The sequence below is a fragment of the Pygocentrus nattereri genome, chromosome 27 (genome assembly GCF_015220715.1).
Source record: "Pygocentrus nattereri isolate fPygNat1 chromosome 27, fPygNat1.pri, whole genome shotgun sequence".
NCBI lineage: Eukaryota > Metazoa > Chordata > Actinopteri > Characiformes > Serrasalmidae > Pygocentrus > Pygocentrus nattereri.
The window spans coordinates 8,651,069-8,663,432 of record NC_051237.1 but is presented as its reverse complement, the minus strand read 5'-3'; the positions used below and the strand labels follow the sequence as shown (position 1 = coordinate 8,663,432).

Below are 12,364 nucleotides of genomic sequence, written 5' to 3'. Positions count from 1 at the left end.
AATTTACACAACAATACTGCAACACTGCAACTGAGACTTGGAACAAAGTTTTAGGAATGAATGATTTTCATTTAAGTAACTCAGATTACTTGGATCATGAGAAGCAGAAAATGCAACTGACATCTTAGACTGAACATTGGAGGTGTGGAAAACTATCTTCGCAGATTTCTGTGAAAAACTAAAAAAAAGAAAAGAAAAAAAAGCTATAATAAAGGCAAAGGGTCAACACACTAAATACTGAAATGTAATATTATATTTGAAGATTTGGTGTCATTTTTTTCTGTTTTTCCTGATGCTGATAAATTAAATAAATTTAGGGTGGTCTCTGACTTTTGCAGAGTCTTGTATATTCAAATTTTGGAATCACATGATCAATCTTTTATTCCACGCAGTCATTACTAATACCACTGAAGCTGAATGTCAGTGCTGTTGCAAGTGTGTAAAGCCTTTGACAAGAGAATAACCACAACATAATGAACATATTCTATATACAGAACTGTGAGGACCCTTGTGAAATAAATAAATACCAGTATTCTGTATCAGCTAGACAGAAAAAGATTGGGATTTTGTCAGAGTTAAGGGTCTTCATCAAATGCTAATGAGCATAAATAAATTCAAGTGACTTTATGAGGAAATAAAGAGGTGATGGCATTAACCAGCATGCCCACAGGAGAAACGGCTTTCATAACTTTTCTGTAGGAACACTACTGAGTCCAGCCCGTGTGTGTTAAACCTTCTCACTTCAGTAGACTGAGCGTGGGAGTTTCAGGAACATGTCTGATGACATCATAGATGGTGGTATGCAAATCTTTGACAGAGTCAAGCCGTGCCAGAGATCTGCACGATGCCTGGGGAATGAAAAGAGAGCACATCACAGGCAATCCTGTGAAAAACAACTTGTTACGAACACACTAGAGGCTTTATTTGGGCCAGCTGACTCACATGGTTAGACTCCATTTTCCCAGGTATGGAGACAAACTCGTAGATGCCAAAGTCTTCAGTAGCGTCCTCATGACCTATCAGAACAGGACAAGGGTTACTTGATGGCCTAAATGTATGCAGCAGCAATAAATATGCAGTGGATAAGCAGATCACTTTTATACAATAAACTGTTGCATAAAAATTCATTTGACAAAATGTAATACACAAGAAGAGACTGTGTTTATAGACATCAAATGCCTTCTTTCAAAACAAAAAAGGCCATTTAAAAAAGTCATAAAGTACAAGTTATTTATTCTTCTGCTTCAAAAAAGCCATTACCGAGAAAAGGAAACAAACAGAGAAGAGTAAAAGACCAAAAATGGACATCCGAGATGTGGAGGACTGATCGGGCTAAATTTGAGATGTTTGCAAGTAACAGAAAACAGCATGGACTGACCACCCAACTGTCCAGACCTCAATATGAATGTGAGAAGTAATGGATTGTGAGAATGCAACCAACATTCCTTTAGGGTTCTTTGAAAAACTGAAAGCTCGAAAAGAATGGAAGCTGGAATAAAGGCAAAGGGTGGGTACCCCAGATAATGAGAAACTGGTGTTACATTTAGTTGTTTGGGTTTTGTGTAAATTTTCACTGTATCTGTTTCTGTTTTTTTCCTGACTATGAAAAACAAATAAAATGACTTACTTACTTAAACGGCCCATATCCTGAAAAAATGCATTTTCCTCACTTTTTTGTAAATAAAAGACTTGATATAGTTTGCAGATGCTGTTAACCATCTTTAACTGTTAACAGCCTTTTAGAAAATGTAAAAATCTTGTAAAAATACATTATGACTATATTTATGTTAATTTATGGGAAAAATAATATCATTTCTGTGAGGTGTTATATAAATAAAGACATTATTATTATTACTAACAATATTTTTAGAGGCATAGTTTTTGAAATTACTATTATTAACCTATTTACCACTTGTCTTTTCTTTTCAGTGCATGCTCTCCAAACAGCCTGCACTACCGCCGAACAGTCAATAACCCTGCACTACAGTTGCACTCTATAAACCAACTACAGACCAGGGACTAAACAGATGTCTGTATGTTTCAGCAAACAAGAAAATACATTTGTGCAATAGGTGACTGAAACCAGCCAGGTATAATTATGGTAATTGTTTTGAGCTGATAGGAAGGCTGCAGTGTGTTTGACCAGAGGCTATGTACACAGCACTGCCTGACAACACACAGCAGTCACATTAGTATAAACCACGCAAGACACTCACCTGAGCGATGCAGTCCTTTTTGCTCTGGCATAGGCCTGGAGGGCAGGCATCAAATCAGATGTTATTTAACCACAGACATAAGGTAAATATTTATTTTGGAAAATATTTATCCAAGCCTTAACTTTCTTACCTGTTATAAATTTTCATCAACACTGCAGAAACAAAAATATATCGGATTAAATACGATCAGGTACCAATAGAGGACACGGTTATTGAAAGTAACTGATACGGTTTGTCCTCAGCAATTTCGAGTATGTTTTCTGTACAATTACTGATTAAGCATGACAACTTTGTTTCCCCAGAAACTCCAGCTGATTTGGATAAAACCTGTGTCTATGAAGCTGCTTGTAACTATAGTCAAATTAATGAATACATTTGATTACTGAATGCTAGAATGGTGTCAATGTTCCTCAGTCCAGCTGAGAATTTACTCAGCTCAAAACAGCGTAAACACTTAGAGCCACATTATTTGTGGGTACATGTAAAATACATGAGGGGTTCACATTCACCTCTTTTAGGATGGCATGTCTTCCTGAAGAGCACAAACAGCATGCACAGGATAATGAGGAGTGAGGAGATGGTGATGGCAGCTAAAGGAGACACTGCACTTTCCCCCTGCAGCTTTTCACTACCTGCAAACAGATAACAACATGGAGATATTAAGAATATGACAATGAATACTATTTAATAAGAATGTCAAATGAAGGTGGTTATTGATTTTAAACTTGATTTTTTTCAATTGATTATAAACTATTATAATAATATTCAATGAAGTATGAGCTCATTTTTGGCCCAAAAAGCTTTCAGGCTCTTTAATCAATGATAAAAATCCAAAATAGGATGTTTGTGTATTGGTTTATTGTCTTCATTCTACTACTGTGTAAATGATTTCTCTAGTAATCTTTGCGTATTCAGAATATTGTTTAAAACAATCTAATTGCGCATTGAATCATTTCATCCACTCTTAAAAATAGAGCGAGGTGCCATTTGCAAAAGTTTGGGTGCCCTGGTTATAATACATGTTTTGTAGATTTACTAAGAGAAAATAAGTATATAGCCCTACAGACAACACACTCCTGCACATTTTCTGCACAATTACTGTTTATTTTTGGAATTTAACATATTGGAAAAAGATAAAATAAAAATTGTGCAAAAGTTAATAGAGTAACACCTTATTTGGATGGCTCACTGTAGATACTCAGTCTACCTTTAATGAACGTTCAGTTAAATATCTATTAAATGCAACTGATAATTTAATTCCATTAAATCTAACCCTAAACATTACCCTAACCCCAACCTCAAAGCAAAACCTACACCTACTCCTAGACCTAACCCTAACCTCATATTTCTAATAATCAACTGAGGAATCACCAGAAAGTTTGCTAATGACAAATGTACATTATCTGTAGACCATCTATAAGGGACCATCCAAATAACGTGTGACCTTGGACCAAAGACCTGATGAGGCTTAAGACTACAGATGTAAAAATTAGATGACCCTTAAATATGCAATAAAATGAAATAAAGGCCTCTCAGCCCTTACCCTGCCAACTCCTACAAATACACAGTAAACAGCAAGCTCCTCATAGAGACACACACATATGTACGTATCGTGTTAATCCTCTTTTGTGTTATGAACATTTCAAATAGTTAAAAGTCCTCCAACACCAAGAATGCAAATTAACTAACTATTACCCATAAACTGACAATGAATCATTTTCATTACATTACATTTTTTCCAGCACTTTTTGTATTATTGTTTGTACATTTAGGTGGGGGGTTCCAACAACAATTGTGCCCAAGGATCTCTTGAGATCACAATCCATCCCTGATGCCTTAGAACTACTTCAGGTTCTCTCAAGGACCATTTTAGTTGATGGTTCTGTAAAGAACTCAACTGAAATCACTCAGCTGAGTGGCATTGCACAGAAAACTGTTTTTTGGCTCCTTAAGTTTTAAGAATCATTATTGAATTGAATTGATGTGAAGATTTATATCCTATTGATCTTGAAGCAGCTCATGGTGAGTAAACGGATCAAAGGTTTTTTGTGTCTATAGTGGTTGAGGAAATACTGGAGGTTATTTCTGTTTCTGTGTCACATGGCTAACATTAAGTAAACAATGTATGATGTGCAAACGAAACAACATTGTACCTTTAATGCATTATGCCAACATAAGAGAACTAAACCAATACAAGCTTCTTTTCTCAACTGAGCTTACAGCAACTGCCCAGTGATGCCCAAGCACCATGAGGTTTGGTGTCAAGAATAACATTTAACTTGAATTTCATCCTCTTTTGAAAGGCAGCAGGCACCGAGACCAGCTGCCAGCCCTTATTTACTTTCCAGTCGTGCAGCACGTCTTTCACATAAGCTGCAGTGATATCTGCTTAGCAACTGAAAAACAGCTAGAGCACAGCCGTTATTGTAAAGCACACAGCATGCTTATCAGATGCACTTCACAAAACGATGAAAATCGGCTTAGTCATGCAACGTCAGAGCTGGGCAAGGATCTCTTTTTGTGCTAACTCAAAAGGTCTTGTCCCTAAGCATTATTTGACCCATAATCCTATTTATACCTTTGCCAAGATTGGCCACCACCAGTGTGAAGTGAGCTTCATCCTGCTTCTTCGTCATGTTGTTGAAGGCCCGGCACAAGAACTTTGTGGGTTGAGCTAACTTGTGTGGCGGAACCTCAAAGCGAGGGCCAGTCATGAGGACTTCTGTGCCGTTGTCAGTCCTGGAGATCCACACACAGGTGTTGGGGGGGTTCGAGTCAGCCAAGCAGTCAAAGAAGATCAGCTCTCCTTGATTAACAGTGAACACTTCTCCAATTCTCAACCCCTGATCTGAGTTCACTTCCAGATTGTAAGGGCCATCTGAGGAGAAACAAACACAATCATAGCATTATGCTTCACACACATTGCATCTGAGAAGCAAAAAACATGCTTTACTTTTAATGGAAGTCAATGGGACCAAACTTTTACCGAGTCAACCTGGGCCATTTCTTTTGGTCCATTCATCATCAAATTTACAAAGAATGTAATGGGCAATCAAACATGGCAGCTATCTTTTATATTGTACAAGAAGTTTATGATGAATGGACTAATAGAAATGCTCCAAAATCACATGTAACACTACTTCTTTACATTTATAATATGAAGCTGCCATTATTGAGGCACTTGTTTGTTTTTTTTTGTTTGTTTAGTTTTTTTGACAGTAACATTATTAAATCACCATATCTCACATCTTTTTCAGTCAATGCTGTCTTCTGCACTTTGTTAACTTTGTTTTTCCAGCTGTCTTTTGATTTGCTGCCTTCAGCCTCTATCCATCTATCATCTGTATATTAGCTTACATTTTGTGCCAAGTAAATTTTTTAACAACACTTTTTGTGTTATTCCTATTTTAACACATCTAGGATCTGGTCATATGAACAGTGAATATTACTCACATGGTTTCTGTTTAACTTCAGTTTTTTCAGTTGCATAAATGCACTTCCCAAAACTCTAAACTCATTCTCAATGTAGCGCCCTAGAACGCTACAGCAGTAATGCAGTTTTCACAGCACTATATAATTTCACATTGTGTTCACATAGAATGCAAATGCACATTCTGCAAAAGATTACACATGGTTATCATCTCATTGCCGCAATCCTCAATCGTTGCTGAAAATCTGATTGTATTCTTGTCAGATTGTAATCTTGTGAGTTGACTGTGTACATCTCACATCCACATTGACAGAGCTGTTCATTTCACAAATTGTTGCATGCAAAATGTCATATATGACAAGCTCTTTTTGATAAAAGAGAGAACCTGGCCATGCAGGAGGAAGGGATGAGTGTGTGGTGGTGTGGTAAGGGGGGAACAGAACATTTCATATGACCCTAAGATGACAGACATCTCTGATAAAACAGAGGTTCAGGAACGAAAACGGGTGTATGAGTATTTTACAGGGTCAAAGTCACTCAAATTGTGTTTACACATCCTCTCCAGAGAACACACTTCCTGTTTATTTGCTTATTTTAATGAAATAATAAGTGTTTTGGGAAAAAAAATAAAGCATAAAGTTTGCAGTATAACCACCAGCTAATGTCATTGCTATCCAAAGCTGTGGATGCAGGGTGTGAGGATATCATGGCAGAGGGTGTTTCTCATATGTGTACAAAGTTTTTTCCCTTCATGCCTTGATAGGACAGAAGTGATGCTGATGAAGTGCAGTGTACACAAAGATTACCATGGGGATTTACATACTCACTTCTTTCTTCACTGTAATTACACTGAAATGTATCGTTTTGTTTGCCATTACTGACACTAGGCTTGCCTTTGTTTCATTTTCTCCTTGTGTCATTTATGAATGTGCTTTCCTTATCTTTCCTTATCTAGACACACGTTTCAAATTTAACACATCTGTTTTGAGCATGTATGAATATCAAATGGTTTAAGCAGTAAAATCATTTCCATTTGACAAGACCAGGCAGTGGTTAACATCCTTGGCTAACAGGAGGAACTAAAGTTCAAAACAGGATGTAAGAAGTGGGCAATGAGGATATGGAAGAGAAATAGAGGTAGTAGTAGTAGTCAGCTTGGTTTACTACATACAGAATGAAAAATGCAAAGCAGGGCACTCACAGAACACGCTGAGCTCCATGACTTTGCTCCGTGCGTGGCTGATGGGGTTTGCAACCGCACAGCTATACATGCCAATGTCCTCCTTCTTCACTGGGTTGATGAAGAGGGTGGTGTTGTTCTGGGAGAATATGTGACGCTCACTCAGACTGACCATTTTGCCATTTTTAAGCCACTGATACTTAGCCTTGGCTCCATTCTCCACAATGCAGGTCAGTGTAACATTATCTTGGTCTTCCACAAGCGTGCCCTCTGAGCTCTTCTTCATAACAGGGGTGGAAAGAGGCACTAGGAGGATGCATAATGAAAGATAATTATTCTAAAAATTCTATTCTATTTCATTCTATACCACACACACACACACACACACACGCAATATTTTTGTAATGTTTGTGTACACATTCAAAAATACTGAAAGGCAAAAATATTCTTTCTAAATCATTCTAAGACAATTATTCTAAAGTCAACGTTGCAAAAATGATATATTGGTAAGAGGAAACTTGAAACTCTGAATGTTCAGAAGGTTGTGGGTTCAAATTCCAGAACTAGACATTCCTGGTTGCACCTGGAGTAAGGCTCCTAACCTGCCCAAGCTGGAAACACTGCATAAAAATGGCCAATTTTCTAAGTAAGCTAAGTAAGGTTTTTAACTTTAAGTAAAAATATGAGGTGAAATGATCTTCCTGCACTGGCAGATACAGTACAGTGCAAATGTCAGAGACCACCCCTATTTAATTTCCAGTCAAAACAAACATTACGTACCACTTTCCAATTTTGAGGAAATATTTCTAATGAGATGAGATATAATATAATTGCAGAAGGAAGGGTAAAGTTGAAGGACTGGACACTTAACAATCTGAAGACCATCACTTTTCATCACTGATAAAGAGGGGGAAAAAATCAAGCTCCACTCTTGCTTCAGATCTGAAAAATCCACATCTTTCTGCAAGACTGAAAACAGTGGAAAAATGTGTAGCTGTCAAGAAGCCACTATTAAGTGGGAAAAAAATTGAAAATCAAACAAAAAAGCTTCTGGTTTTCTCAGGACAATGGACTGGTGTCCCCAGAGTCCAGACCTCAGCATAATTAAAAGTTGATTATGTTGAGTATTTCGTTTCACATGTCCAGGGTGTATCCTGCTTCCACCTTATGACTGCTGGGATAGGCTCCAGGCCCCCACCCCATCACACCCTGCCCCACCCCACCACACCACACCCTGCCCCGCCCCGCCCCACCCCGCCCCACCACACCACCCAGAAGGATAAGTGGCTTGGAAGATGTGTATGTGTGAATTTCATGTCATTTCCAGTTAAACCCTTGCACTCAATGACTGCTTTAAAATGAAAAGTGATCTCTGACTTTTGCACAGCACTAAGCTTTAGGTTACTTAAAGAAGTAACCCTTTAAGGAAAAAAAAATCTGTTACAAATTCACTCAGCGTAATTATGTAAAACAGAACAAAACAAAACTAAAAACAAGTTGAATAATCTCACAACAACCTTAATAATCTCATACTAATACATATTAAATATCTTACCATTTGCTTACACTTGATAATGTATAATTTCTTTTGGTACATAAAAAAACACTAATTCTAGATAGACTACTAGGAGCACACATATTCAAATATAATAATCCTGGCAGGCCATGCAAACAAAACACCAACTAAACAAAAGCCCCAGTGTTATCTGTCACACTACCAGGTCAGCTGATGAATGTCAGAGAAGTGAAACTACTCCATCATTTAAAGTCCTTCTCACCATTCACAGTAATGCTCACGGTCTTTATAACGGATTCCAACTTGTCTTGGCCTGGGAAGATGATGTTGATTTGCAGTTGGTACTCTCCTTCAGCTGCCTCGTCCAGTTGCTTAAAGGTCAGAGAGATGCTAGTAAGGTTGAAAATCAGTGTGTCCTTCAGTTGCAGGTTAGGGATCGCTTTGCTGTTCTCGAAGGTCACCAGGTGGTTTTCTTTGGGGCTGATCTGGGACCAGGTGCCTTGGAACTCCACCTGATTCATCCCAAAATGAGTCTCCACAGGGATGTGGAGAGACTTCCCTTTGGTTCCATGCATGACAAGAGGCACCGAAATGAGTTCTGTGTTAGCACCTTTGAAAAAGAAACAATATATGGCATATGTATGGCTTATATCACTCAACTGAAAGCTTCCTTAGGGAACTAAAAGTAGTCCATATCTATGGCACATTGTTCAAAGAACTCTTTTTCAAGAGTTCAAAGAACTCTTTTTTTCTCAAAGACCACATGACTGAATGGAGTTGTTTATTCTGATCAGTTATAATAAGCCTGTATGCCAGATGGCAATAATGGGGCACTTTTTACAGCCAGGGAATTGTATATTATCTTCCATGACAGCAGTGGGATGCCCTCAGGGAAGGCCTAAGGCCTTTCTGGGAAACTAAAAAAAAAAATGTCAGTACTTTTTTGTTCATTTTTTTAATAGAATCATTATGCTTGTTGTATTTAGGTTCTGTATGTATTGTAGTATTGTAATACTTATTTTATTGTTAAATTTTGGTTGAAAAAAGGTTAAATCCTAAAAAGGAAAATTATCCAACCAGATTTTTTCCCTCTGTGGTATCAGTGTAAATACAGACAAGCAGGCTCTCCCACTGGTTATGCCTTTAGGAGCTAAACTGAAGCCCTTTCCAGTTAAATTAACTACCAACATTTTTAGCAAATGGACCATTTCCAAGTCCTATCATGTTTTGCTTTACAATTGATGGGAACAGAAAAGTCACTCCAAATCTTCTGGAAGTTCTGGATAAGCTAATGACTCTGTAGCAAAACAGCAATAGCTCTATGTCAGGACTTTTTATTTCAGGAATCACTGTGAAACTGTTACATACAAAGTAAAATATGCAATGTCTTTTACATGCTTCAAATGTCTATGTTTAATCTATAATGGCTAAATGTTATTCCAGTGATAGCAGAAATTAGTATCATCATCGAATTTTGGTCCCCTAGTTTTTTAACCTAGTTTCGACATTTATGGCTTGAACTGAAAGCCTAGTTCTAACAGCTGTGGTTCGCCACTGTATGACAGTGCTATTGACACAACATGAAGCTTTTCCTAGAAGCCACTCAGAATAGACAAATTCCAAAACTACAACATCAATATTACCAATTTCTCAATCACACTACATCTTAGTGATATTCCTCAGTAAGTGCAACAAAACTAAGTACGCAAAACATGTACCAAACACAACCGTGGGCTATCTGATTACAAAATATTAGTCCCTAATTTGTTACCTTCACAAGTTAAAGGCTGTGAAAGCAAAGATAGGCTTCACAAGGCCCTGCTTGTCTGTGGTACACGGGATGATTTACACATTCTGCAGTTTAATCACCTCTGAAGCCTGATTCACTTGATCAGTCCTGTAACTGCCAAGAGCAAATATTGACAGGCTACACAGGATGATTGTAGCCAAACACAAGATCCTTTCTAAATTATCCAAACTGGTCTTTGAGCAAACACCAGGGCTGTGTGAAGAAACTGCTGAGTATTACATGAAGCCATGTTCCTCAAGCAGGGAGAGAATGGACTTCTGCTCCTTTTCGCTTGAACATGGATATTACAGAAGATACAAGCAGGTGTGAATGAGTGAACAATCAGTCACTTTAAGCTCATAATACAGTCGTAGTCGTTTAGGGAAATTAGGTGAAATTCTATTTCTGCCCTGCCTGCTAGAGACTGCATTGTTTATTTACAGCAATGGTGAAGTATATAGAGGAACATATCAGTTAGCCAGCTTTAACTGATAGCTGTTAATCTGTATTATGTTGCTAGGAAGGCCCATGTTGCAGCACGAAGGTAAGTAATGGGTGTATAGATACACACACTCATACAGCCCTCTTCCTGGACACAGTCAGCCCCACTCCCTGCCTGCTGCCAGCACTGCACATTACAAAAGACCCCTGTGCAGCTCATGTTGTGTCCTAAATAATAAATAAGGATACCCCTATGGCACACAAATAGCCTAGCAGCAGGGGAGGCCTGGAGGGTAGAAGTGTGCCACTGTTTACTGCACACTATTCTCAGCAGGCCTGCTGAATAGTGTGGAGTGTGCTTGGCCTTCTCTGCTCTTGTTGTCGACAAACAAACCAGAGATTGTTGTGGTGATAACAGTAGTGACTAAGCAGGACAATGGACATTAAGCTAAAGCTCCTTTACCACCAATTACATATCAAATATCCAAACAATATATTAACACAAGCACACGTTAGACAATCCACACACACAGGCAACTGAGATTTTTGGGCCAAAGTTCAATTAAAAGGCACCAAAGTAGATGTGATATTGGAAAATAACAAAAGCCTACGCATGAATAATCCACTGAGTCAAGTCTGGTGTTGATTTAGAGCACTATGTGATGGCTCATGGAGATAAGGGAGCTTGTAGCTGTCAAGTTATCAGGACACTGCCTGAGTGAGAAGTTTATGAATATTTAGTGCCTTATAACATTGCGTTCAGACTTATTTTCAGGGTTTGATATTGTGGTAAAGCTATCATAACAGCAACATATGACCAAAATATCCATCAAATGACAGATAGGCATAAATGTTTACGAAACCATTTATCAAGAATAGTTAAATATACTAATCAAAGCATCAAAAGTGATACAACACAGAATGACTCATCTACAACCTTATGACCAAACAATTGAGATTTACAACCATAGTCCGTGCACATTACTGCCAGTCCATCATTACTAGACGCTATTATCCAGTAAATAATGAGTCATTTACATAAACTGATACGACAGAAACTATATGACTTCAACATTAAATTTCCATTATGAAAACTTGTACTCCATGTACTGTAGATTTTATCCACAACTCATGACATCATCCATAAAAAGCTTCATTCAGCACAAGATGTAAAATCATGATATTGTTATTAGAGGAATGTCTTACCTGACATTTGAATCATGACACATAAGAGCAGAGACACAGCAATTCCAAACGATTCCATTTCTGCTTGCTATGTTCCAGAAGCTCTATGACTTGTGACAAGAAAAAGGGGAACTAGGGGAACAGCATTTGCCAGGGAAATAAGGCCCCTCCCACGGGACAGCAGGAGGACAGTATACACCTGGCAGAGGCTCAGACAGGCCACCACCTCCTCCAGGGCCACATGAAGCTCTATGAAAAGGCTGACAGAGACATACAGGGCTCAAGTACGAGGTATCAGATCACAGAGAAAAAAAAAATACACCCATTTGTGAGGGGAATGTAACACTCCAATACGCCCATTGGGTAGACAGGATTGCACACAGAGAACTAAGTCTACACCAGCTCCAGACAACTACAATGTACACAAGGATATGCTAAATTTCACCCGCACCCACAGCACTCAAGAACATGACCAGGAATTCCCATCAGACCATTTCGGTCAACACTCGGCTTAATTTTCTCCATCTGTGATGCAACTATTAAAGATGAATTAACACAAATGAATCAAGAATGTCCAGAAAACTGTATGTTTGGATTATGACCACAT

The 12,364-nt window shown here is 38.2% G+C and overlaps 1 protein-coding gene across 1 annotated transcript; it reads right to left on the bottom strand.

The window, feature by feature from the left end:
* Positions 1-271: 271 nt before the first annotated feature.
* Positions 272-12,269, bottom strand: hepacam2 (HEPACAM family member 2). Its single transcript, XM_017692842.2, has 9 exons — positions 11,779-12,269; positions 8,605-8,952; positions 6,848-7,132; positions 4,795-5,094; positions 2,726-2,848; positions 2,347-2,368; positions 2,217-2,251; positions 943-1,016; positions 272-848 (listed from the first exon to the last, which is right to left on the bottom strand). The coding sequence occupies exons 1-9, from the start codon at positions 11,834-11,836 to the stop codon at positions 738-740; spliced, it is 1,356 nt and encodes a 451-aa protein (XP_017548331.1). The 5' UTR covers positions 11,837-12,269; the 3' UTR covers positions 272-737.
* Positions 12,270-12,364: the final 95 nt, after the last annotated feature.